Source organism: Danio aesculapii, chromosome 16 (assembly GCF_903798145.1).
Source record: "Danio aesculapii chromosome 16, fDanAes4.1, whole genome shotgun sequence".
Lineage (NCBI taxonomy): Eukaryota > Metazoa > Chordata > Actinopteri > Cypriniformes > Danionidae > Danio > Danio aesculapii.
In genome coordinates this window covers 46,082,910-46,106,949 of record NC_079450.1, presented here as the reverse complement: position 1 = coordinate 46,106,949, position 24,040 = coordinate 46,082,910, and the positions used below count along the sequence as shown (strand labels likewise).

General features: G+C 38.1%; 1 protein-coding gene across 2 annotated transcripts in view; it reads right to left on the bottom strand.

Moving 5' to 3' along the window:
- The window catches only part of gask1a (golgi associated kinase 1A), an 81,297-nt gene extending 60,373 nt beyond the window's left edge, over positions 1-20,924 (bottom strand). For both annotated transcript variants that reach the window (XM_056475513.1, XM_056475514.1), the window contains exon 1: positions 20,615-20,924. In XM_056475513.1, coding sequence (XP_056331488.1) covers positions 20,615-20,617 — 3 coding nt within the window. In that variant the 5' untranslated portion in view covers positions 20,618-20,924. The remainder of the gene's footprint in view (positions 1-20,614) is intronic.
- Between the last annotated feature and the right edge of the window lie 3,116 nt (positions 20,925-24,040).

Here is a 24,040-nt window from a genome sequence, read left to right as displayed (position 1 = left end):
CAAGTGCCAAAACACAAAACCAGTCTAAACCATTCTGTTGACTCATGGCTCAAAAATGACCTGCAACCTTTTTAACAACAGAAAAAAAGCCTAAATTATTATTTTTTTAAATCTTGATGATTGATGGCTTTTTCTTAAACTACCCTAAAAAATAGAATAAAACTAACTGTTTATTATTTTGATATTGTAGATAAAATTAGATACTATATGTACAATAATAGAAAGACACATACAGTATAGAGTACAACGGTTGCCTTGGGGCTATTCACATCTAGTATTGTGTCTAAAACCATGCAGAAAATGTGAGATGCATCAACTATTTCACCAAATTCAACATGCTCAAGCTCTCAATAAGCTCACGCCCCATGTCATCTGTCATTGCTTTAACCGTGCTCTCTGAGGATCCATGATTTACAAACCCTTGCTGTAGCTCTGATACAATGGTGTGTGTCTATTTAAAATAGCAAATTTGCATTTGCGCAAAAGATCTGATATGTGAATGGTCCAATAGGGTTCAGTTTTAGTCCTCCAAAAATAATTTTTACACCAAAAAACTGTAGGTACACACATGCAAACAGACTTTTAACACCACACAAGATAAGTTGCACTGGTATGTTATTGGCAATAGTCAAAAATACATTGTCTTTCAATCATTCATTCATTTTCTTTTCGGCCCCCTTTATTAATCAGGGGTCACCACAACAGAATGAATCGCCAACTTATCCAGCATATGTTTTACGCAGCGGATGCCTTTCCAGCTGCAACCCATTACTGGGAAACACCCATACACTCTCATTCACACACATACACTACGGATAATTTAGCTTACCCAATTCACCTATCACTATAGACCAATGTCTTTGGACTGTGGGGGAAACCAGAGCACCTGGAGGAAACCCACGTGAAATGGTGAGAACATGCAAACTCCACACAGAAATGCCAACTGAACCAGTCGATCAGTGAGTTAAGTGACTTTGAATGTGGCATGGTTGTTGGTGCCAGACGGGCTGGTCTGAGTATTTCAGAAACTGCTGATCTACTGGGATTTTCACGCAGTTCTGTGGGCATAAATGCTTTGTTGATGTTAGAGTTCAGAGGAGAATGGCCAGACTGGTTCCAGCTGATAGAAAGGCAACAGTAACTCAAACAACCACTCATTACAACTGAGGTATGCATCTCTGAATGCACAACACATCCAACCTTGAGGCAGATGGGCTACAGCAGCAGAAGACCACACCGGGTGCCACTCCTGTCAGCTAAGAACAGGAAACTGAGGCTACAATTCACATAGGTTCACCAAAACTGGACAACTGAAGATTGGAAAAACCTTGTCTGGTCTGATTAGTCTTGATTTCTGCTGAGGCAGTCAGATGGTAGGGTTAAAATTTGGCGTCAACAACATAAAAGCATGGATCCATCCTGCCTTGTATCAACGGTTCAGGCTGCTGGTGGTGGTGGTGTAAAGGTGTGGGGGATATTTTATTGGCATAATTTGGGCCCATTAGTACCCATTGACATCGTGTCAAAGTCACAGCCTACCTGAGTATTGCTGCTGACCATGTCCATCACTTTATGACCACAGTGTACCCATCCTTCTGATGGCTACTTCCAGCACGATAACACGTCATGTCATAAAGCGCAAATCATCTCAGACTGGTTTCTTGAATATGACAATGAGTTCACTGCACTCAAATGGCCTCCACAGTCTACAAAACTCAATCCAATAGAGCACCTTTGGGATGTGGGGGAATGGGAGATCCACATCATGGATGTGCAGCTGACAAATCTGCAGCAACTGCATGACGATATCATGTCAATATGGACCAAAATCTCTGAGGAATATTTTCAGTACCTTGTTGAATCAATGCCATATTCACGAGTTCACACTTGCAATAGTTTCAGAATAAAGCGTATTTGGCGTGCTGTCCGGGGAGAGGGCTCTGAGCTTGGGGAAGACACCCAAACTCGAGTTATTCCTCTTATCAGGAAACAAAGAGGAATAGGGATTCGAGCAAAGTATCTAGCCCGGCCCCAGAACGCTCCCCCCGGGATTGTAATGCTTAAGAGGTGAGGTGATGGGGTGGTGGAGGGATGCTAAAGTCGTAAGATGCTGCAGGTAAGACAGCTTTGGTATATATAGGGATTTGGTCAAGAACTGATTGGATAATAGAATAATTGTCAATGACGTATTTGATACTGAAACTTCTGCGCGTGCTCCTCCAGAAATTTGTTTATAAAACATCACAAGGATTAAGGCAGTTCTGAATGCAAAAGGGGGTCCAACCCAGTACCAGTAAGGTGTACCTAATAAAGTGACCAGTGAGTCTATATCAAAACTCACATTTGATTAGTAATATGCATTGCTAAGCACTCAACAGCTTTCAAGGCAATATTCTAAATATTTTGATTTTTTTTTGCACCAACAGATTACAGATTTTCAATAGTTGTATCTCAGCCATATATATTCCACTCCTAACAATTAATTTATTATTTCCATTGTAATGTATAATTCTCAATATCTAAAAACCTAAACTTATGAGTGTTTTTTGGTACACAAATATTATCTTTAAATATTTTGGAATGTAACGTGAAAACAATATACGTATCGTATACAATATACGATTTATTGACACACAGAGTACAATATTAGTCATATCTAAATACATTTTCCATTACAATCATTTTCACAATTCTCTTTTTCTCAGTTGAAATCTGCCATCACAGTGGCTCAGCGGTTAGCACTGTCACCTCACAGCAAGAGTTTCTGTGCATTTCTTTGTGGAGTTTGCATACTCTCCCCGTGTTGGCATGGGTTTCCTCTGGGTACTCCAGTTTCACCCACAGTCCAAAGACATGCGGTATACTGTAGGTAATTTGGATGAACTAAATTGGCCATAGTGTATGAGTGCGTGTGTGAATGTGAGAGTGTATGGGTGTTTCCCAGACATATGCTGGAATAGTTGGAGGTTCATTCCCTGATAAATAAGGGACAAAGTCGAAGGAAAATGGATGAATGAATGAATTTGCTATCAACAGACATGCTGTTTTAATGCAGACAGGAGGCCAAAATGATGTCCTTTTAAAACTGATATGGATTAATGTGAAATTAGTCTTCAATAAAAGGCCAGAGAGCTGAAGCAACTGTAACCAGAGCACCAAAAATAAATACTTATAAAAATGATTTCATGCATATGTAACTCAGACAATTTCAGATCTGTTGGCTGGATCAACTGATTTAATTCAATAACTAGCATGCATGCAGTGCCTCCAGATATATTTAACTGCAAAAGTCATCATATTCCTTCATTATTTATATTTAATCTCTCCCTGTCACTGACTTGCTTCAAAAGCTCAAGGAAATTGTGTGCAGGTGCTGTTACTCCACAGCAATTCGAGAAGCCATTATTACAATGTCACAACTTCCTCGAACAATCAATTCTAATTCCCCCGTGACTATCTCACTCTGCCATGCTGGCAGACTGCTCACTGCTCATTGGCCGCCTCTGATAATCAGCCAAGCCAATAATATTGCAGACGTGGCTTTTAGATAATGTTGTGTGAGCCCGAGTCAGATCTCAGTTTTTGATTAAAAACATGTCCAAATATTCTTTCAAACAAGCCTAGCATTGATCATGAAAGGGACAGTTCAGCCAAAATGAAAATGCTGGCATCATTTACTCATCCTTCACTTATTCAAAACCTATTTGCTTAGTTTCTTTTTCTCTATTAAACACTAGAGATATTTTGTAAAATGCTTTTTGTTATTTAATTAATTTTTAGCTTAACACGCTGCAATTTAAGAAAGCACAAGCAATTACAAAAGAACACCAGCAAATAAAGAAACGATCTTCATCAATTTGACAGCACACATGTTGCAAATTCTCACAACACAAGCAACATTAGAAACGTGCAGCAATTGGTCACAACACAAACAACTGAAGAAACATGCAGCAATTGGTCACAACACAAACAACTGAAGAAACCCACAGCAATTGGTCACAACACAAACAACTGAAGAAACGCGCAGCAGTTGGTCACAATGCAAACAATTAAGGAACACGCAGCAGTTGGTCACAATGCAAACAACTGAAGAAATGCGCAGCAGTTTGTCACAACACAAACAACTTAATAAATGCGCAGCAATTCATCACAACACACAACTTAATAAACGCGCAGCAACTGGTCACAACACATACAACTGAAGAAACACTCAGCAATTGGTCACAAGACAAACAACTGAAGAAACGCAGAGCAATTGGTCACAAAACAAACAACTGAAGAAATGCACAGCACTAAAAGTGCATTAATGCTATGTTTACACCAGACATGGATGAAGCATCAAGCACGAGGGATTTAGATGTTAAGTCAATGCAAAGACACGAAGAGACATCCTGCTGTGCATTATGCACAAATGAGGCGGCAAAAATGGCGCAATTCACGCAACTTATGCAATTCTCGCAAATGAAGAGGCGTAAGATCTGCGTTTTGCACGTTTGACATGCTTAACATGCGTATCGCTCGAGTAAGAAAATGTGAACTTCAGTGGACATTCGCACCGCGTTAACCAATCAGGAGCGTTCTCTTATAGTGGTGCTCTTGTTTTTGGTGTCCTGAGGTAAAACTGGCCTCCACTCATCCAGGTACAGTTTCTGGAGTAGTTGATGAATGCACAGAGTTGGGTGCACATTTGAAAGGATTTAGTGGACTTAGACACAGCGCCAAACGAATATATTTGTTTTTTATCCTTCCTAAAGCACATAAACACAGCTATTTCCTCAAATCCATGTTAACCATTTAGCAATGAAGCTAGACTCACTGGGCAGACAGAAGCCTCACCCATGACGCGAATCTGCATCTATTGTTTGGTGAATTTGACTCTTGAATGAAGCAAGTAAACTCAAAATGTTTACACGTCTATTAACGTGCGAATAGCGTTCCGCATCTGGTGTGAACACAGCATAAGAGCCAATTTTCTGACCACAATTTTTCACCAAGGTCACAAAACTATAGTCGTGGACCAACTGAAGATCAAAACGTGACCTGTCTGTACAGAAATTTAAAATTTGGAGCAACTGGAGCTTGTTTAGCCTGCCCCTTTTTGCAGTTTCGTATGACAGAATTTTGCATGCTCAAACTCAACCGCGGCTAATTGAATTAGCTTATGATGTGCAGACAGCACTACACATGGACATATAATATATAAATACATAACCAGTTAATTATGCCAATTTATTAGTCCACATTCAACATTCGAAAGTACAGTTAACAAAAATTTATCAGGTTTCAGTTTTTGTTATATTTGTTGTAGTTGCAGGTTGTAACCTATAGATGTCCTCAGCATGTTTCATGACTAGCCAACACAATCTCATGGCAATTCGTAACTTTTTGATTTAGAAGCTAATTTGTGTGAATTTGTATGATATCAATCATCAATTTAGTATGATTTGCTTTTCCCTCAATGATGGTTGGATATATGGATTGGGTTTGGTGTGACACTTTCTTTTTAAAATTGTACATTTTTACTAAACTACAGATGTTACTACTTCAATGTGTTCCTTATGGCGCCATTCATACCGCGGCGACAGCGGTACTTGGTGCGCCAGCAGCTTTTGACCGCTGGGTGGCAGTTTAACCACAGATATTCAGCTTTGCCTTTCCACAACACTAAACAGACTTTTCTGTGCGTACCTTATGTGATCAGATGTGTTCAATTAAAATATAATTTTGATTTAGTTTTCTTAGTAATAAACATGATCTTACCAGGGCTTAAAGTATTCCGGCACCATGCCGGATCTCCGGCGTGCGGCCGTGAGAGAAAAAAAAAATAGAGCTTGCACATGCGGTTTAGTTGGGGATGCTCAAAATAACCGATTAAGCAATAACCGAAAGGGCACGTTTGTAACCGATGAATGGTATCAGTTAAACGATTAAAATATGCTTTATACATTTTTAAAGTTTGGCTGCAGACGGGGCATCTGTTAAATTGTTTACTGACTGCAGCCAGTGTTTTACGCTCTGCTTATGCTCGCTCAGCGCCAATCTGGAAACATTTTGGATTCGTGGCGAACGAGAAAGGCGAATCAATAATTAGGATGAAGCTATTTGTTGGGCTTGTTTAGAAAAATAAGTGTTAAATGGACAAACACGTCGAACCTCCAGAGCTGCGGTCATGTCACCCAGCCCATGGAATGCGGAGCCAGCTCCGGTGTCATCTACTGAACGCAAATGCCCAGCTAGTGCAGGTATGGCAGAGAGGCCTTTTCAAAAATGGCCAAATACAAAAGAGAAACTGATAAATAGTAGACGTTGATGAGAAATGGAGCAGCATATTTGGTAGTTGAGAACGCGCCGCTCCGCGATGTAGAGCTGGTTTCCGAGAAATGCAGGCGGCGGAGCAAGATACCCTCTTTGCCACAGTATCTGCTTGCGCTACAGGCACACGTCTCAGTGCTGCTGGAAACATTGTAATCTCAAATAAGTCTCCGCTTAAACCGAACAAAGTCAACATGTTAGTTTTTCTGGCAAAGAATTTAAAATATGAATAGAAAACAAAAGGCGGAGAGACGCAGTTTTTTTTTTCAACATCTGACTTATGTTGTTACAAGCCTAGGCTAATATTTTTGTTCTTCGTTACTATTTATATTATTATTGATTAGTATTTGTGAAGTTTCTAAAATGTAACGTTTACTGTTTCAAGCAGTTAAAGTTATTTCTATTTAACTAGCCTTCATTATTATAGGCTGTATTGTGTTGTTTTATCAACGAAAGTTAAACAACAAACATGTTCGTTTGTACGGATATTTAGCATAATACTTTTGTCTTTTTTGATTTCTTAATTTTTACATGTAAATTAACTTAGGTAGACTACTTGGGTACAGGGGCGTAATTTGTTGGTAGTATACCGAGGAATGCTTAGACAGTGAATATTGTCATCATTATTTAAAAATTTCGTATGAATTAGCGGCTTAACTGACAAAACGTAAAATATTTTAGTTTCCTTGTGAGATCAGACTGGCCTAGCTCATCTAAATAGTACATCTAGCAAGTGTAATTTAGCTTATCTAACAGTGAATTTTACTATCCTAGTGGAATAAAATCATTACAATGTTTATTTTCTCTGCAACTTCAAGGGAAGCAGGACAATGATGGACAATATTATATTTTATATATTTTATTATTTGTTCTTATTCATATTTTTTTCTGTATGCTACTTGACCAATTACTATTCTTCTATTTGTATTGTGCTGCTTTCTGTTATTCGAGCATTAATAATATAAAGTCAATCTGTGTCAAGCTCAAATGTAATTAGTTGCAGATTGTAGTTTTGTGATTATGCATACAAATGTGATTATGCATACAAATGCGCACTTTGTCCATCATCAAAATTGAAACATCATATTATGTTTATATTATATAGAAATGATTTATTGTAAAAAAATAAAACAAAATAACCATCAAAAAGGGCACTTCAGAATTTAAGTACAAAAAGGGAATGTGCTTTGTTGGCACAAAAAAGTTTGGGCCCTACCTGTACATGTGCCTGGACTTTTGTTAACCGGCTGAAAGTGGTGAGACAGTTCCCACTGTGCTCCTTTACGCAGATATAAGGACTGCCTCAAACACTTGTCCCTTGACTTTGAGGCTTGTTGCGTTTATATAGCTGTTTTGCTAAAATTGATTGATTGTTTTCTGCTATTTGTTTCACTGTATCCATCATTTGATCATAAGAGAGAATGTTGTTCCATATATAAAGTATTATGATTCTGTTTAAACTTCCTGTTCATCTGAAATATGCCCATTTTGACTACAATCTGGATTCTGATTCTACTTTGTACACCTTTAACTTTGTAAATAATATTGTAGATACATTGTATTTTCTAAATAAGAGCAAGTAGGGGACTAGTCAACTTTTCATTTATGTAATTATGGAAGTCAATAGTTTCAAGTTTTCAGCTTTAATAAAAGTATCTTCTTGTGTGTTTAACAGAATAAAGAAACACATAAAGTTTTGGAACCATTATAGGGTGAGTAAATAGTGAGTAAATCTTCATTTTTAGGTGAACTATACTCTTAAGGGAGGAAAAGAGCTTGGCTTGTATTTATTTAGGAACTTAAGTTGTTAATTAAGTTATTTTGACCATGACTGTTGCTAAAAAGACTGTCCTCTCTGAAAATAAATTTAATTCAAGCATCCCTCTGGTGTAAAAGAAACGCTCCTCTCTTTTTTCTGTTTCAGCTAATCCATGGAGGTCATAGCATGATGGTGACTGGCATTCATTTTCTTCACTAGTAATTATTTTTTCTTCAATGGAAATCGAAGGGTGCCAGCAAGCAGCGTTCTTCAAAATATATTTTTTTGTGTGTGTGTTTAACAGAAGAAAGAAACTCATACTCAAAGAAAGAAACTCAAACTCAGGTTTAAAACCACATGAGGGATTTAGGTGAACGATCACCTTAAAGGTATAGTATGAGGTTTGGCTATTGAATGCTGTTTAAAATGCTATTGGTATTAAAAACCACATTACTTCAGGAAATATTCTTGATCACAGTGAAAATGGATTTGGAGCTTGTTCTTTTCTGGGAAACTGTCATGCGTTTAAAATGCTCTGATTAAACAGAAGTAGAATTTTGGCTGCTGCTTCTTCTCCTGAAGGGAAATTTAAACCGCTACTGATGTTACATAAAGGAAAGAAATAAGTCAGATGTATTTAACTATTCCTTGGGAATCTGGAACAGCAATGCTTAAAGTTATCAGAAGGAAATACCACTCTCTCAGGAGTGACTATAAGTCAGCCAAGCAATAACTGGCAAACTGGTTCCCCAGACCAGATGGCACAGATATTTTCAAACATGGTTCCCTTTTTACTAGTCATTTCAAGATGTTCAGAAACGAGTCACATTTAACAGATGTTACAGCATAAGTTCTGAATTAAACTCAATGTTTCATCCTCACCTGTAAATGCTTAAGTCCTGTATTTGGTTTTGTGGTGCATTTTCCTATATTTTGACTTAACCGTTGAAGCTTTATGAGACAGCTTTAGAGGTTAACAGTTTTTTTATTAAGAAGCAACAAATCTGTAGCAAAACTGGCAAGCACAGATTTGTTAATCTAGTTTCAGAGACAACATAGGCAGAAAAGCTGTAAATACTGTAGGGTGGCCAGATTTCCCACACATATTAAATCTTTTTTATTTTTTATTATACTGTTCCTGTGAAAACACCAATAAGTTATAAAATGTAGTAAATTTAAAATAGAGTGAATATATTCAGAATAAATATATATTTAGTGTTTTATTTTCTTATGAACTGGTGAGTTTTGGACTCTAAATTGCTTTCCTGAGGTAACATTTTATGCAACAATGTTTATTAATAGCTTTTTTGTTGAAATACAGATTCAGTGATTACATGAAACATGATAACTTTTAATAAGTTTTACTATTTCTTTCAACATACCATCAAAAAAAATTCTGTATCTGTTTTATTTTTCTTACTAAACTACAGTATGCCAAATCATTTCCGCATTTGACTTGCACTGTGATTTCATTCCAACCCAGGCTCATTCTGAAAATGTGCTGCTATATACATTTCTGGAGAGCGTCAAATATGTCCCAGGAAGAAAGTTTTTTGCAGTTTTTGTTTTCTGGAATCATTATCATTTGAATCATTGAATGTGTATGCTTTTTTTCAGGAGTTCCATTCGCGCCTGCTGTTCTCGCGTAAATCCACCAGGGGTGCGTTTCCCAAACAACGACGTAACTCGCAGCTGAACTATCATGGTACGATGCATCGTTTGGGAAAAGAACAATCTAGTGACTAGTGTTTCCCAAAACACGTAGTTTCTCTGTCGCAAATCGCTTGAACCATGTTAGTTATAACGTAAAACGCCCATAATGACGCTCTAAACTGGGTGGAGTAACAACTTTAGAGAGGAACCTTGTCATTTCTTTGTTCAAATTATATTGTTTTACACAAACATGCATTTAAAATAAAATCCCATAATAGATTTGGTAAAAAACATGCACTCGCTTTCCATATTAATTGAAATATATGGCACATATGTTTGCTTTACAAATATTATTGAGCATGACATATCATATTCTAAAACATAAAATCACTTACAAAACTAACACGCATTCTAATATCATATATAAATCATATAAATAAATAAAATAATTATTTATTAAGAAATGAAATTTACTAATTATTATGTATTAGAAATGAAAAAAAATCATACTTTAATAATAATATTCACAATATTAATGATGATGATGATGATTAGTAGGATATTGTTTATTTATTTATTTTTTAAACGCCTACTTTGACAATTTGACACATGTAAACCACAGCAGAAACATTAACGTATGATTTTTGTTTTCACAAGCTTTGGAGACGTAGCAAAAATTCTGCTTTTAAATAATAGGTTACCTATAGCTTTCGCCATGAGGCTGTGTTCAAAATGACATCAATGTTTTCAAAGTACACTGCGAAGGGAGCACAATTGTAAACATGAAGATCGCTAAAACTGAACTGTAAAAATAGTTAGAAAGCAAATTACACCTAAGAGTGATGACCTTAATGCTTTTTTACTTTTCATAATTTCAACTTTGAATGTTAGAATTTTCTAAATGAATAGGGCATAGGGGGGATAAGTGGGAAAAGAATACAGCCAGGTACTATGTTTCGAACTACAGCTCCAGAGGTATAGTTGCGAGTGCTCAAGTTTGTGAATGTTTGTTGGAGTGATGGATTTGGGAAACGGCAAATCAACAAACTATGTTTGTAACGACGGAACTTGCGACCTTAATTGGCTAACGATGGTTTTGGGAAACACACCCCAGAGCGATTGACTGACTGACCGACCAATCAACTGATCCACCCTCCTCCTTGCCTAAACCCAACCAATAGTGTTTTAAAAAGCAATCCAGAAAAAGAAAAGCCTTCGCCTGATTTTTACCACGTTTTCACATTTTACCACATTCTTAGTCTTCAGTTGTTTACTTGTTTATTTTATTTTTTGGCTTCTGTTTGTGTCTTTTTGGAACCATTCTTTGCCGGACTCAAACCCTGTCATTGTGGTCAACTCCTCTTTGCATCTCAAGTCTGCTGATATACATGGCAAGCTACTGGACAAACTGGTAACAGCAGGAAAGCCATCCACATGGAGCGGTTAGCTTGTAAGCGTGAAAAGGAATGACGTCATACCGCCCCGTAGCGTTCGTTTTAAAGATGAAATGCAGCCATACGTACTTCTAGTTACATAAGTCGCAATCTCCAGAAATGTATATAGGGGGACATTTTCAGAATGAACCTGTATTGATTCATTCAGAAGGGCCCATGCTTACCAAGAACTGACCAGAACACTACCGTTTACAACTTTTTGACAGCTTTAACCTATAGCTCTAAATTGGTATTGCTGTATTTCCAAATGCTGAAAACAAATGTATGCTAGATGTCATTATATTTACCTGTAAGATGTGTACAATTTAAGACATTGGTGTTTGTTTGTTCTGTTGTGCTTTAAAAAATCCTTACAAAAGAAGGGCTCATCCCTATGCCAAAAACCCTTAGAAGGGTTTATCTTTTGCAGTGAAAGGGCTTTGGGCATATGCATGAGCCCTTCCTAATCACCTGCTTTAAATGTTATCACTCGATTTAATGGACGTTATCAGTGGTTATCAGCTCATAGATATGGCCAGTAGGGGTCTTCTGCACCTACTGGTATGCTCAGGAGGCTGTTATCATCCATCCACTTGATTAATCAGCTATACAAATAGAGAAGACACCAGATCCAGATTTGTTTTTACATTACTGCGACGGTTGGGTTTAGGGTTGGGGTAGGGGTAGACGTTAGCAGCAAACAAATTTCCTGTGTATTAGTACATTTTGAAATGCTTCATTTTGAAGGATGCTTGGAAGTGGCCAGTTTTGAACACTTTGGCTTGGGATGACACTTCAGTATGATGCCCATTATTGTTTGGAACATACAACAGATCCTGCCTTCACTAACCACTAACTGCAATTATAGAAATACAGCAAGATGTAAATAAATAAATATAAAATTTACATGACAGAAGAACAGAAGGTTTTGTAATAAAATATTGTAGCAGTAGAAATACAAGACAAAAATCATTTTCTGTGTAATAAGTTAAAAACAGCTAAAAACCGAATGCTATTGGGCAAAATGGTATGCCTGGTCATTGAGTATTAGAAAATAAAATAGGCTATCATTGTTGAATGTTCTTTGTGCAGCCTTAAAATATATAATCTACTCATCAAAGTTGTAGGCTTTAGCATCCTGGTGTCAACAATCCTGCAGCCTGCATTTAAACACCACCTTCATGCTATTTTCACCACCTTAAAACTAACTATTTGCCAGAAGAAAATCTCTTTGATCACTGTTTTTTCTTCTATGTTTCTCTACTATCAAACGACATGGTAATCTTATTAGAATACTTCTAGATGGACTCCAGAGTAAATTCCACATTTAACATCAACATCTGGATGACAGTGCAGGCAGGCATGAAACAGTTTGTCTCACATAGATGGACTATTTCCTCATTTTTGAGTATATTAAAATTTGTTAACACTTTATATCAGTTGACCACTCTAACATTCTACTAATTCTACAACAGAGTCATTCTACTGACTATACATGTTGTCTTATTCTATTAACCCTAACCATAACCTCTCAGCCTCCTAAAAATCAAATGTAGGACTGGATGATTGATCAAAATGAAATCGCAAATGCTATTAAGTAAAGCCATGACTGTCATGCACTTTTTATCAGGGCAGCACGGATCTGTGATCACTAGTAAATCTCCTCCAAAGGCCAGAGGGTGCTCTCACATGCTAATTCCAAATACCCACAAAGAAGAAATGCAGGAAATTCCCATAACGTTACTAAATAAACAGAAGATTTAAATATCTTCATTGATTTGGTGTGACTAATAAACACGTCTACTGATTAATCACAGAGACTAATTTATGTCAAACACTCAACTGAAGTTATGAAGTGAGTTTGGAGTAAAAACATTATTATATGTGGTAATTTTATGGGCTACAATTACAACACAGAGATGCACTGAGATGCTACACAAACAGCTGCCATTATAGCATGACAAATATCTCAATTTCATTAGCATCCGATTAAATTGATTGAGCAATTTTGCATAGCTTAACCATGTACAACTCTGTGTAGTAAATGCTGCTCCATCTGAAAGCATATGCTGGAGGTTTACATTACTGACAAAATGTGCATAAAAATTGCTTCGATAATTCACTCAGCCCTACTCTTATGAGATTTAGCGGACATGTTGTTGCAATGTTACTTTTACTTTTGAAAAATTTTAAATACCTTAAACAATGAAAGTGAAGCACATACTTAAATATTAAACACCTTATATTTGGTGATTTAAATATTGGTACAGTACATATGTATTGGTACGGTTTTAAAGTCCTTTACATTTAAAGTATTTAAAGTGCATGTAATTAACATTTGTAGTTATACTGTCTTTTAACTTTACCTCGAACTATAACCCAAACCCTGAATTGTTCGGTCACGCTTTATTTTAATGTACAATTCATGCTATTAGCAAACCATTCTAATGCTGTGTTCAAACCAGATGCACCAAGCGCGACTAAATCGCGCTATTTGCATATAAATAGACACATGAACATTTTGAGTTTACTCGCTTCATTTGTGCCTCAAATGTGATTCATTTGCGCATCAAAATAGACGCAGATTTGCATCACGGGCATCATGCCCCTACAAGACAAAGCTCCTGATTGGTTAGCGTGTTGCGAATGTCTGCTGAAGTTCAGATTTTCAAACTCGAGCGTTTTGTGCGATATGTGCGGTAAGCGCGTCAATCGCACAAAATGCTCATCTCGTACTGCTTCATTTGTGCGAATTGCATCATTTGCGTGAATCTCGTCATTCGCGCTGCCTCATTCACACATATCGCACTACATGATGTCTATTTGCGTCTTTGCATTTGCATTATGCTGCGTTCACACCAGATGCGGAATGCACAAATAAATCGCACTGTTCGTACGTGAATAGACGCGTAAACATTTTGAGTTTACTCGCTTCATTCGCGCATCAAATGCGCTTCATTCGCGTGTCAAATTCACTTCACAATAAATGCGGATTCACATCATAGGCAGGGCTACTGTCTGCCCAGTGACTAGCTTTGTTGCTAAATGGCTAATATGGATTTTACTGAGAGAATTGCTGTGTTTATGTGCTTTATGAAGGCTGAAAAACAGCGTTGATTCATTTGGAGCCTTGTCCGAGTCCACTAGATCCATTCAGAGGTGCACCCAGCTCTGTGAGTTCATCAACTCCTCCAGAAACAACCCAGGCTCATTCTGAAAACGTAGTCCCGTGGACGTTTTTGGAGACAGCGAAATTCGTAGCCGGAAGTAGGTAAGGCTGCATTTCATTTTTAAAGCGAACGCTGCGGGACGGTGTGACGCCGTTCCTTTCGGCGCTGGCCAGCTGGCCGCTTGCTTCCCTGTGGAGGGCTTTCTCACCGCAACCAGTTTGTTGGGTTAGCTCTTCGTGTGCATCGGCGAACTCGAGGCGCAGAGAGGGGCTGACCACGATGACGACCGGTCCAATATACCAATATATCCTAAATCTAGCTATACCAAAAATTCATTAGCAGCTAATATATATTTTTCAGAAATAGAGTATTTAGTATATTAGAGTATATAGTATTAGTGTGTATACAGTAAAGTGTTTGAGCCATATTTTCTTTATTTACCTGCATGTGACCACAGAGAACCATGAACTTGCAGATGCAAACTGAATTAAGCTAAATTCTCTTGGGATACTTAAAGAAATTATTATGTCAAAGGTATCCAGCTGAATAAAGCATTTGAAAATCCCTGTATTAAAGTACTTGGTAATGTTTTATGATCAAAAAGTCCTCACTAAGTACTAAATGCTTGAGTGCCTGAAGTAGTGAACCATATCAAGGTTAAATTTAAATAATTTCCCCCTTATTAAAGATTAGATTTTTCTCAGCGGTTTGATGATTACCAGATAAAGAGCACCACATATATTTTTCATTGCCTCATCTGCAAATAATTGCAATACAATGCTCAGTAACTGCTTGCAAACCCTCACTGGCAGAACAAAGACTAGAGCTGGGATGAATGATTCAAAGATTTCTCAATGCTGAAAAAAATTAGGCTCTGCTGTACAACTCTCTGCTATATTGAATGTATCTTTTCTGTCACAGATGTTTAGGATGATCTATTTACATTTTAAACTTACAAATATTATTGATGAAATCTTAAAATTGGGATATTTCTGTCATGGTCCTGATCTGACAGTCTTGTCTGTACTGTCAGTACTTAATGTTTCCCTGTTTGTTCTGTGCTTGTTTAAATTGCTTCATTTGTGTTGGCCATGTGCTCCTCTTGTCTTTTCTCCTTGTTTTCAGTTGCCCCGCCCTCTTATTTAGACCTTGTTATCCTGATTGTTTTCACCTGCCTCTCATGTGCTATACATTGTGCTGTGTGTTCTCATTTCTTTGCTGGTTTGTTCCATGAGAGCTTGTCTTTGCTTATCTTGTATCCCAGCCTTGTACCCTTACATAGTGGTTTGTCTTGCCTTTTCTTCTAGTTCTCATTCATTCAATCATTCATTTTCTTTTCGGTTTAATCAAGGGTCACCAAAGTGGAATGAACCGCTAACTTAGCCAGCATATGTTTTATGCAGCGGATGCCCTTAGTAGTGGAGTAAAAGTACCAAAACTGCACTAAAAAAACTACTTAATAAATTACAATTTCTGAGACAAGCTACTCAATTACAGTAATTTAAGTATTTGTAATTTCTTACTTTACACCACTGCTTGCCAGTCTGGAGTTTAAGTCGTTTTTACCACTGTTGCTCCTACTCCTGGCTGGCTGTTTATTCTGGTGCCATCTTGTCTCTACCACTGGTTTCCCTGTGTTATCGCCTCTACTGTTTGGACCTTGTCTGTCTATTTGTCCTTAATTCCATCAAGTAACACCTTTGTTTTGTTCATTGCTGCAACTGGGTCCTCTTTCTTGCAACCAACCATGACAATTTTTGAAAAATACTTTAAGAATTAAGTAAATTTGATAAATAATTGTGAGATTGTGAATACTAAGTGAAGATTTTCGCCTGCAAAAGATTTTCATTTGCACATGCAATATGTATGTCCAATGCTATCTCACGGCAATTCGTAACTTTTAGATTTAGTAGCTAATTCGTATGTGTTTGTACAATCTCATTCGTACAATTTAGTATGATTTGCTTATCTCCCAATGACGGTTTGTTGTCACGCCTCCTTAAAATCATACATTTATCATACACAAGCTGTGTCAGTCTTTTCTTTATTTAATAAATGACTTGCACCTCAGAAGACAGTATGCCAACATGCAATGAACATGTGGTGGCGTTTGAAGCTGTAAGACATGAAGCACAGACGCTCTTGACAGTTCTGGCAGTAATTATTATTATAATAACACCAATACTGAAATGGTTAAGGCGTTTTAGAATGACCAAAACAACATTTCATATATCACCACATGATCTGAACAAAATCACATGACCTTTATTAATAGAATTTGTTCGGTAAAAGTGTTTCCATCACAGTTTATGTCCATGTTTTCTTATCGAATAAAAAGTTTATCCCAGTCAGTTATGAGCATATTTTTTTATGCACATTTTCAAAATGTATGCGCATCTTGGCGTTTCCATCAATCGTTCTTTTTTATGTGCATATCCAAAACGCACATAAAAATAGTTAAATGGAAGCAGAGCTCATGTCGTGCGCACAAGACACTTATGTGCACACATGATATGTACAGGGGTTACCTCATCAAGATGGCGCAGCGGATGGCCGCTTCGGTGTGGAGCTCTTCAGTGTTTGCACTGTTTTTGTTAGTCTGTCCTGTTTTATGTTTATCAAACACGATCAGTTACACCAGGGAGGAGCTGCTGGACATTTGGCAGTGCACACCAACTAATCAACAACTGGATTTTGATTTTTGTGGCGTTTTGCGGAACATTGTAGTCGGCGGAGCAGCCGCTACAAGATGCGCAAGCGTGGGAAGCGAGCCGGCACGCTCGTCAGGCTAAGACAGCGCGGCTTCAGAAGCCATTCCGGACAGCGGATTAAACCTACCGGACTTTCAGCTGTACAGAGCAGATCGCGATACGGAGTCAACGGGCAAAACACGCGGTGGTGGGACATGCTTTTACATCAACAGAAGGTGGTGTACGGATGTAACTGTGTTAAAGAAGATGTGCTGTCCTGATGTGGAAGTGCTTTTCATTAACTGTAAGCCGTTTTATTCACCAAGAGAGTTTTCCTCGTTCATTCTCGTCTGTGTTTACATTCCACCGCAAGCACACGTAAGTACAGCGCAGCAACAGCTGGCTGATCTGATCACAGAGACAGAACAACAACACTGTTTTTATCATACTTGGGGACTTTAATAAGGCAAAACTCACACATGAGCTGCCTAAATTCAAACAGCACATTACATGCCCCACCAGAGGCAATAACATTTTGGACCATTGCTACACCACAATAAAGGATGCATATCGCTCCGTCGCCAGAGCAGCTCTAGGACTCTCCGATCACTGCCTGGTTCATCTTATTCCAACTTACAGGCAAAAACTTAATACTACTAAGCCATTATTAAGGACTGTCAAGAGATGGACCAACGACACAGAGCAGGTCTTACAAGCCTGTTTTGAATGCACTGACTGGAATGTTTTTGAAGCTGCAGCCACAGATCTGGACGAGCTCACAGAGACTGTAACATCATACATCAGTTTCTGTGAGGAGTTATGCATCCCTACCAGGACCTACTTGTCATTTAACAATGATAAACCATGGTTCACACCAAAACTCAGACAGCTTCGTCAGGCCAAAGAGGATGCTTACAGGAGTGGTGACAGGATACTGTACAACCAGGCCAGGAACACATTGACAAAGGAGATTGGTGTGGCTAAGAAAAGCTATGCCAAAAAGCTGCAAAACCAGTTTTCAGCTAACGACCCTGCATCAGTGTGGAGAGGCTTAAAAGATTTCACTAATTACAAGACACCGTCCCCCAGTATCGACAGCAATAAACATATTGCAAACGAGCTGAATATGTTCTACTGTAGATTTGACACCTCTGACCAGACACCTCACACCCGCCTGGACCATCTCCCTACACAGCCATCAACACCACATCAACACAGCCTGAACCATCTCCCTACACAGCCATCAACACCACATCAACACAGCCCGGACCATCTCCCTACACAGCCATCAACACCTCCAGCCATCTTCCTCTCCCCCCCTGCACGTCAGATCAGTGAGGATAATGTGCGTCAGATCTTCAGTAAAAAGAAGAGAAGGAAAGCACCAGGGCCAGATGGTGTCTCACCAGCCTGTCTGAGAACCTGCGCTGACCAGCTGGCTCCCATTTTCTCACATATCTTCAATAGATTACTGGAACAGCGCAAAGTTCCATCCTGCTTTAAGCGCTCCACTATCATCCCAATCCCGAAGAAGCCAAAGATCACAGGACTCAATGACTACAGACCTGTGGCCTTAACATCTGTGGCCATGAAGTCATTCGAAAGACTGGTGCTAGCATATCTGAAGGACATCACTGGACCCCTGCTGGACCCCCTACAGTTCGCCTATAGAGCAAACCGGTCTGTGGATGATGGAGTCAACATGGGACTGCATTATACCCTACAACATCTGGACAAACCAGGGAACTACGCAAGGATTCTGTTTGTAGACTTTAGTTCTGCCTTTAACACCATCGTCCCACCACTGCTTGAGTACAAACTGACCCAGCTCTCTGTTTCCTCGCTCTGTCTGTCAATGGATCACCAGCTTTCTGACAGATAGACAGCAGCTAGTCAGAATGGGCAAAATCACATCCGACAGCCGCACCATCAGCACTGGTGCCCCCCAGGGATGTGTTCTTTCACCACTGCTCTTCTCCCTGTACACCAACGACTGCACTGCAAAAGACCCCTCCATCAAACTCATTAAGTTTGCAGACGACACTACTGTTATCGGTCTCATCCAGAACGGTGACGAGTCTGCATACAGACAGGAGGTGGAGCGGCTGGCGTTATGGTGCAGATACAACAACCTGGAGCTGAACACGCTCAAAACAGTGGAGATGATAGTGGACTTCAGGAGAAACCCCCCTGCACTCCCCTTAATCACCATCATGAACAGCACTGTGGCTGCAGTAGAGTCATACAGGTTCCTGGGCACCACCATCTCTCAGGATCTGAAGTGGGACATTCATATAGACTCTATTGTGAAGAAAGCCCAGCAGAGACTGTACTTCCTTCGTCAGCTGAGGAAGTTCAATCTGCCACAGGAGCTGCTCGTACATTTGCTCTGCACTTCAATCACTGTCTGGTTCGGCTCAGCTGCCAAAACCGACCTCCGTAGACTACAGCGAATAGTCCGGACTGCTGACCGAATCACTGGCACAACCCTTCCTACACTTCAAGAACTGTACTCTTCCAGAGTGAGTAAAAGGGCTCGCAAAATCACTCTGGACCCCTCACACCCAGCACACTACCTGTTCGAACTGTTACCGTCTGGTCGGCGCTTCAGAGCACCAAGCACAAAAACAGCCAGACACAGGAAAAGTTTCTTTCCTCAGGCTGTCTACCTTATGAACAGTTAAATATTCCCCTACTGTGCAATAAATATGTGCAATACTTTATCATACGCACCTGTACACAGCACCTTATATCAATATACAATGCAATACCTTCTACATTCGCACTTGTACACAGCACCTTATAACCTGTATATTTATAACAATCTGTACATACAACTCAACATCCAGGTTTCTTGACTAACCGCATCTGTTTAATGTTTATCTTTTTTATTTTTTTTCAGATTTATTTTGTGTTGTCACTTGTCACTTTATGTACACTGGAAGCTTCTGTAGCCAAAACAAATTCCTTGTGTGTGTGAAGCGCACTTGGCAATAAAACTGATTCTGATTCTGACTCATGCACATGACATAATATCGTATGCGCACGCGAAAGTCTTCAAAATTTATTTATTTATTTTATTTTTGAAAATGTGACTTTAGGGGCTCCATATATTAGACATATTAAATCAATGATCTTAAAAAAAGTTTGTGCATTTCATTTACAGGCTGTATTTACATTGTCCTATTTTTACTTTTACTTAGATTTTTGCTTTATTATTAACTCCAGGAATCTGTTATTATAGTAAAACCAAAACATAAACAAAGAAACATTATTTTCATTGTCAAATATGTATCAATATTTGTTTTTAATTTTGTGTGTGTGCATATTTTTTTGCAGAGAGCTCTGGACAACTTTCTTTTCATCATTTGCAGAACTAACATTTTTCACTTCTGCAGCAGATGCAAAACATGCACTTTGATTCAAATAGCAACACACTTATATCCAAGTTTGCATAGAGAGTTTTAAAATAAAAGCCCATCTCAAACAATATTCATTCATACATTGAGCATGTGATAATTCCCCATTGAACTTGACCTGTGCACTGTAAATAAGCAAAGCAGTCAATGTGCAAAAAGCTCTCAAATGAACACTTACCATTGCAAAAACTATTGTCAACGTGCAGTTTCTGCTCGAATCGCAGCATCAGTGCCACATCATCTTCATTCCTGCACTCCTCATCCATGTAAACAGACTATCATTCCACCACTTCAGCCTTCTTAAAGTTACTCTCATCTTAACTGGACTAGTGTACACGTGAAATGCATCCAAAGTCATTGTTTAGCAACTTTCCATTGGTTTATTCTTCAGTTTCCAATGCAAAGTCTGTAGCGTCTCAGAACAAAGCTCTGATCTCTAGCAACACGTTGGACTTGAGAAGGAAAGCGGAGTAGAGGTTTGGAGAGGAATGTGCTGTGTAACATGAGAAGAGACTTAAAAAAAAATACTGAGATTTATTGTCCTGGGCGGCAGGCGCTGAGGAGTTTACGCCGTGTTTCTGGTGCACGAATGTTGTATGTGATCTTTTCTACATACAAACCATGAACATGCAGACTAATACTAAAATATAAGCCTAAAATCTCATGAGATACTTAAAGAAAATCTCATGTCAAAGGTATCCAGCTGAATAAAGCATTTGGGAATCCCTGTTTTAAAGAACTTGGTAATGTTTTATGATCAGTAAGTCCGCACAAAGTACTAAATGCTTGAGTGCCTGAAGTAGTGAACCATATCAAGGTTAAATTTAAATAATTTCCCCCTTATTAAAGATTAGATGTTTCTCAGCGGTTCGATGATCACCAGATAAAGACCACCACATATATTTTTCATTGCCTCATCTGCAAATAATTGCAATACAATGCTCGGTAACTGTTTGCAAACCCTCACAGGCAGAACATAGTGAACTTTGGGAGTGCTGAGTCAGCGATTTAACAAAGACTAGAGCTGGGATGAATGATTCAAAGAATTCTCAATGCTGAAAAACATTTAGGCTCTGTTGTACAACTCTTGGCTGCATCTTGCATTTTTGAAAGAATCTTTTCTGTTACACTTTTTAGGATGATCTACTCACATTTTAAACTTAGAAATAATGATGAAATTACAACTTAAAGTTGTGGTATTTCTGAAAAAAAATAATTTAAGAATTAATTAAATTTTACTATTAATTGAATAATGATGTAAATATAAGCATTTTTATATAAGTCGTTTATCAAATATACGTCGTTTTTATGAACAAGATTATTATTCTGATGACATTTAAGTTTTTTAATAGTACAACAAATTATACACTCCAAAAAAGTGCAGTTTGTTCCAACTATTTATTTAAAATGAGCTGAAACAACACAATTCTTGAGTTTTTTGGGGGATAACTTAATAGTTTCATGTTAAATTAATCTAAATTTGTATAAACAAACTTAATTCCTTCATGTTGGCCCAAGCATTTAAAAAAAATTGTAGTTAATGTTGCTGCATAATTTCTGTGGCAAACTGGTGTCCACCATCAATCTAATGAAAAAAAAGAAGAACAAAATGATGAAATGTTTAGACATATGTATAAAAATCAATAAATAAGGTACGTACAGTAATTGTAGTTACAATAGACAATTAAATTAAAAAATATATCAGGCTATTTCATTGGATTTTGTTTTTCTAAGTGAATAATTTACACATGGAAAATTATACAGACCGAATTTATTGTGTTTCATGCTCCTCAAATGTATGTCTACAAATGATTTGTTACCCCCTTAAGAACATGTTTAAGGATTATACTGTCCTCTTCTGGTAGAACGATGATTTACAGAAGGAGATATTTGCACACCAGGCTGCACATAGACAATGTTGTCACAAAAACAAAGGATGACTTTTAAAGAATTTGGTCAGTTTGGTCAATAAAAAGTCCCTTTGTTATGGAGCAACCATACTGGGGAAATCTAGAAAGCAAAATGAGTGAGGGAAAGAGAATTAAATCCTTGTAAAAAGTGTGCAGGTTCTAAAAAACAAACAAAGGCTATGATAAACCTTAGCATAAGCAATGTTTAAACAAAACTCTTTTGACTAATTATTAAATTATTACTAAAGTAGTACATTGGGATAACATGGGGTTAGATGTGGGTAGTTGACAAACAGCAGTAAAAAAAAACGACAAAAAAAAAAACTGCCAACCCGCCAAGTACGGGTAGATTTCCGCTCCCACTAGCCACTTTGGCTGGTTGGAAATAATTTTTAAAATGTAGGACGCCACTGTAAGGATGGCCCAATATGTGTTTGCGCAAGCAAAAGAAAGCAGGTGAATACCTTAAGCCTGGTTTATACTCGACGCGTCCACTTGTTCGCTTATGTGCACTCGGCGAATGTGACGTTATCGGAGTTCGACGCCGACAGAGTTTTCGAATGTTCGCTTTGGGTGCGCGCAACATGATTTCGGCTGGCTGTGCACATGTTTTTTTTTTTGAGACTCGAGCGAACAGTGCGTGCGGCGCCGCATTTGATTTAAGTTGAATATGAAACAATCTGAAGAGATTTTGACTGAAACAGTACGATTGTACAGACACCTTTATGATCCGTGATCATAGAGATAACCAGATGATCAATAATTCTCGGCTAGAAATTGCATCGTAGGAAAGGAGAAAGTTTTTGTTAAAAGGTTTGGAAAAACCACAACAGATTATTTACAGGCCTAACATTAACCGTGTGCACATCCTTTCATTAGCACACATGGTATATTTTACCTGCTTTCTTTTGCTTACAGTTATTTTTATTAATATAGTTTAATTATCATCCTTAACAATAACATTGCTTTAATGTGAGATTAACTCTCCATTTATGTGTAGTAACTGCTGATCTGGGACCTTTAGCCAGGACAGATTAATGTGCATATTTTAGATATATGACAATAGATCTTTTTAAATGTAATTTTTTTTTTTAAAAAAGAAACATTTTGTTGAATAAAAGTGCATGGATGCAGCTATAATTTGCTTGTTTTGACACATTTAAAAAGTGGCTAAGAAATATTTTTTTATTTTTGGTGTGGTCAGAGATATATGTGTGTGTGTGTGTGTGTGTGTGTGTGTGTGTGTGTGTGTGTGTGTGTGTGTATATAACCATATATACAGTATATGTACAGCAAAAGTTTGGGCACACCTGAAAATTTTCATTATTGCAAGCCGTGGCCTGCTGGCCTTTCAAATCAGCAAGTTAATTTGGATATATTTTTCACCCTAGGGAAAAAGCAACATTTCAGTTCTGACATAACATTCATTTAATTAACAGATTTAATGCAATGTAAGTCATAACAAACACAGACAGGTGCAAAAACGTGGGCACCCCAACCGAATTATGACATCAATCATTTGTAGAGCTACCTTTTGCTAAAATAACAGCCCATAGACACTTCTTATGGTCAATGATAAGACCCTGAATTCCCTGAAATTTCTCCACTTCAGTCAGGTTTGATGTGTGCCGAGCATGAACAGCTCTTTTCAAATCAATCCATAGATTTTTGATGATGTTCAAGTCTGGGGACTG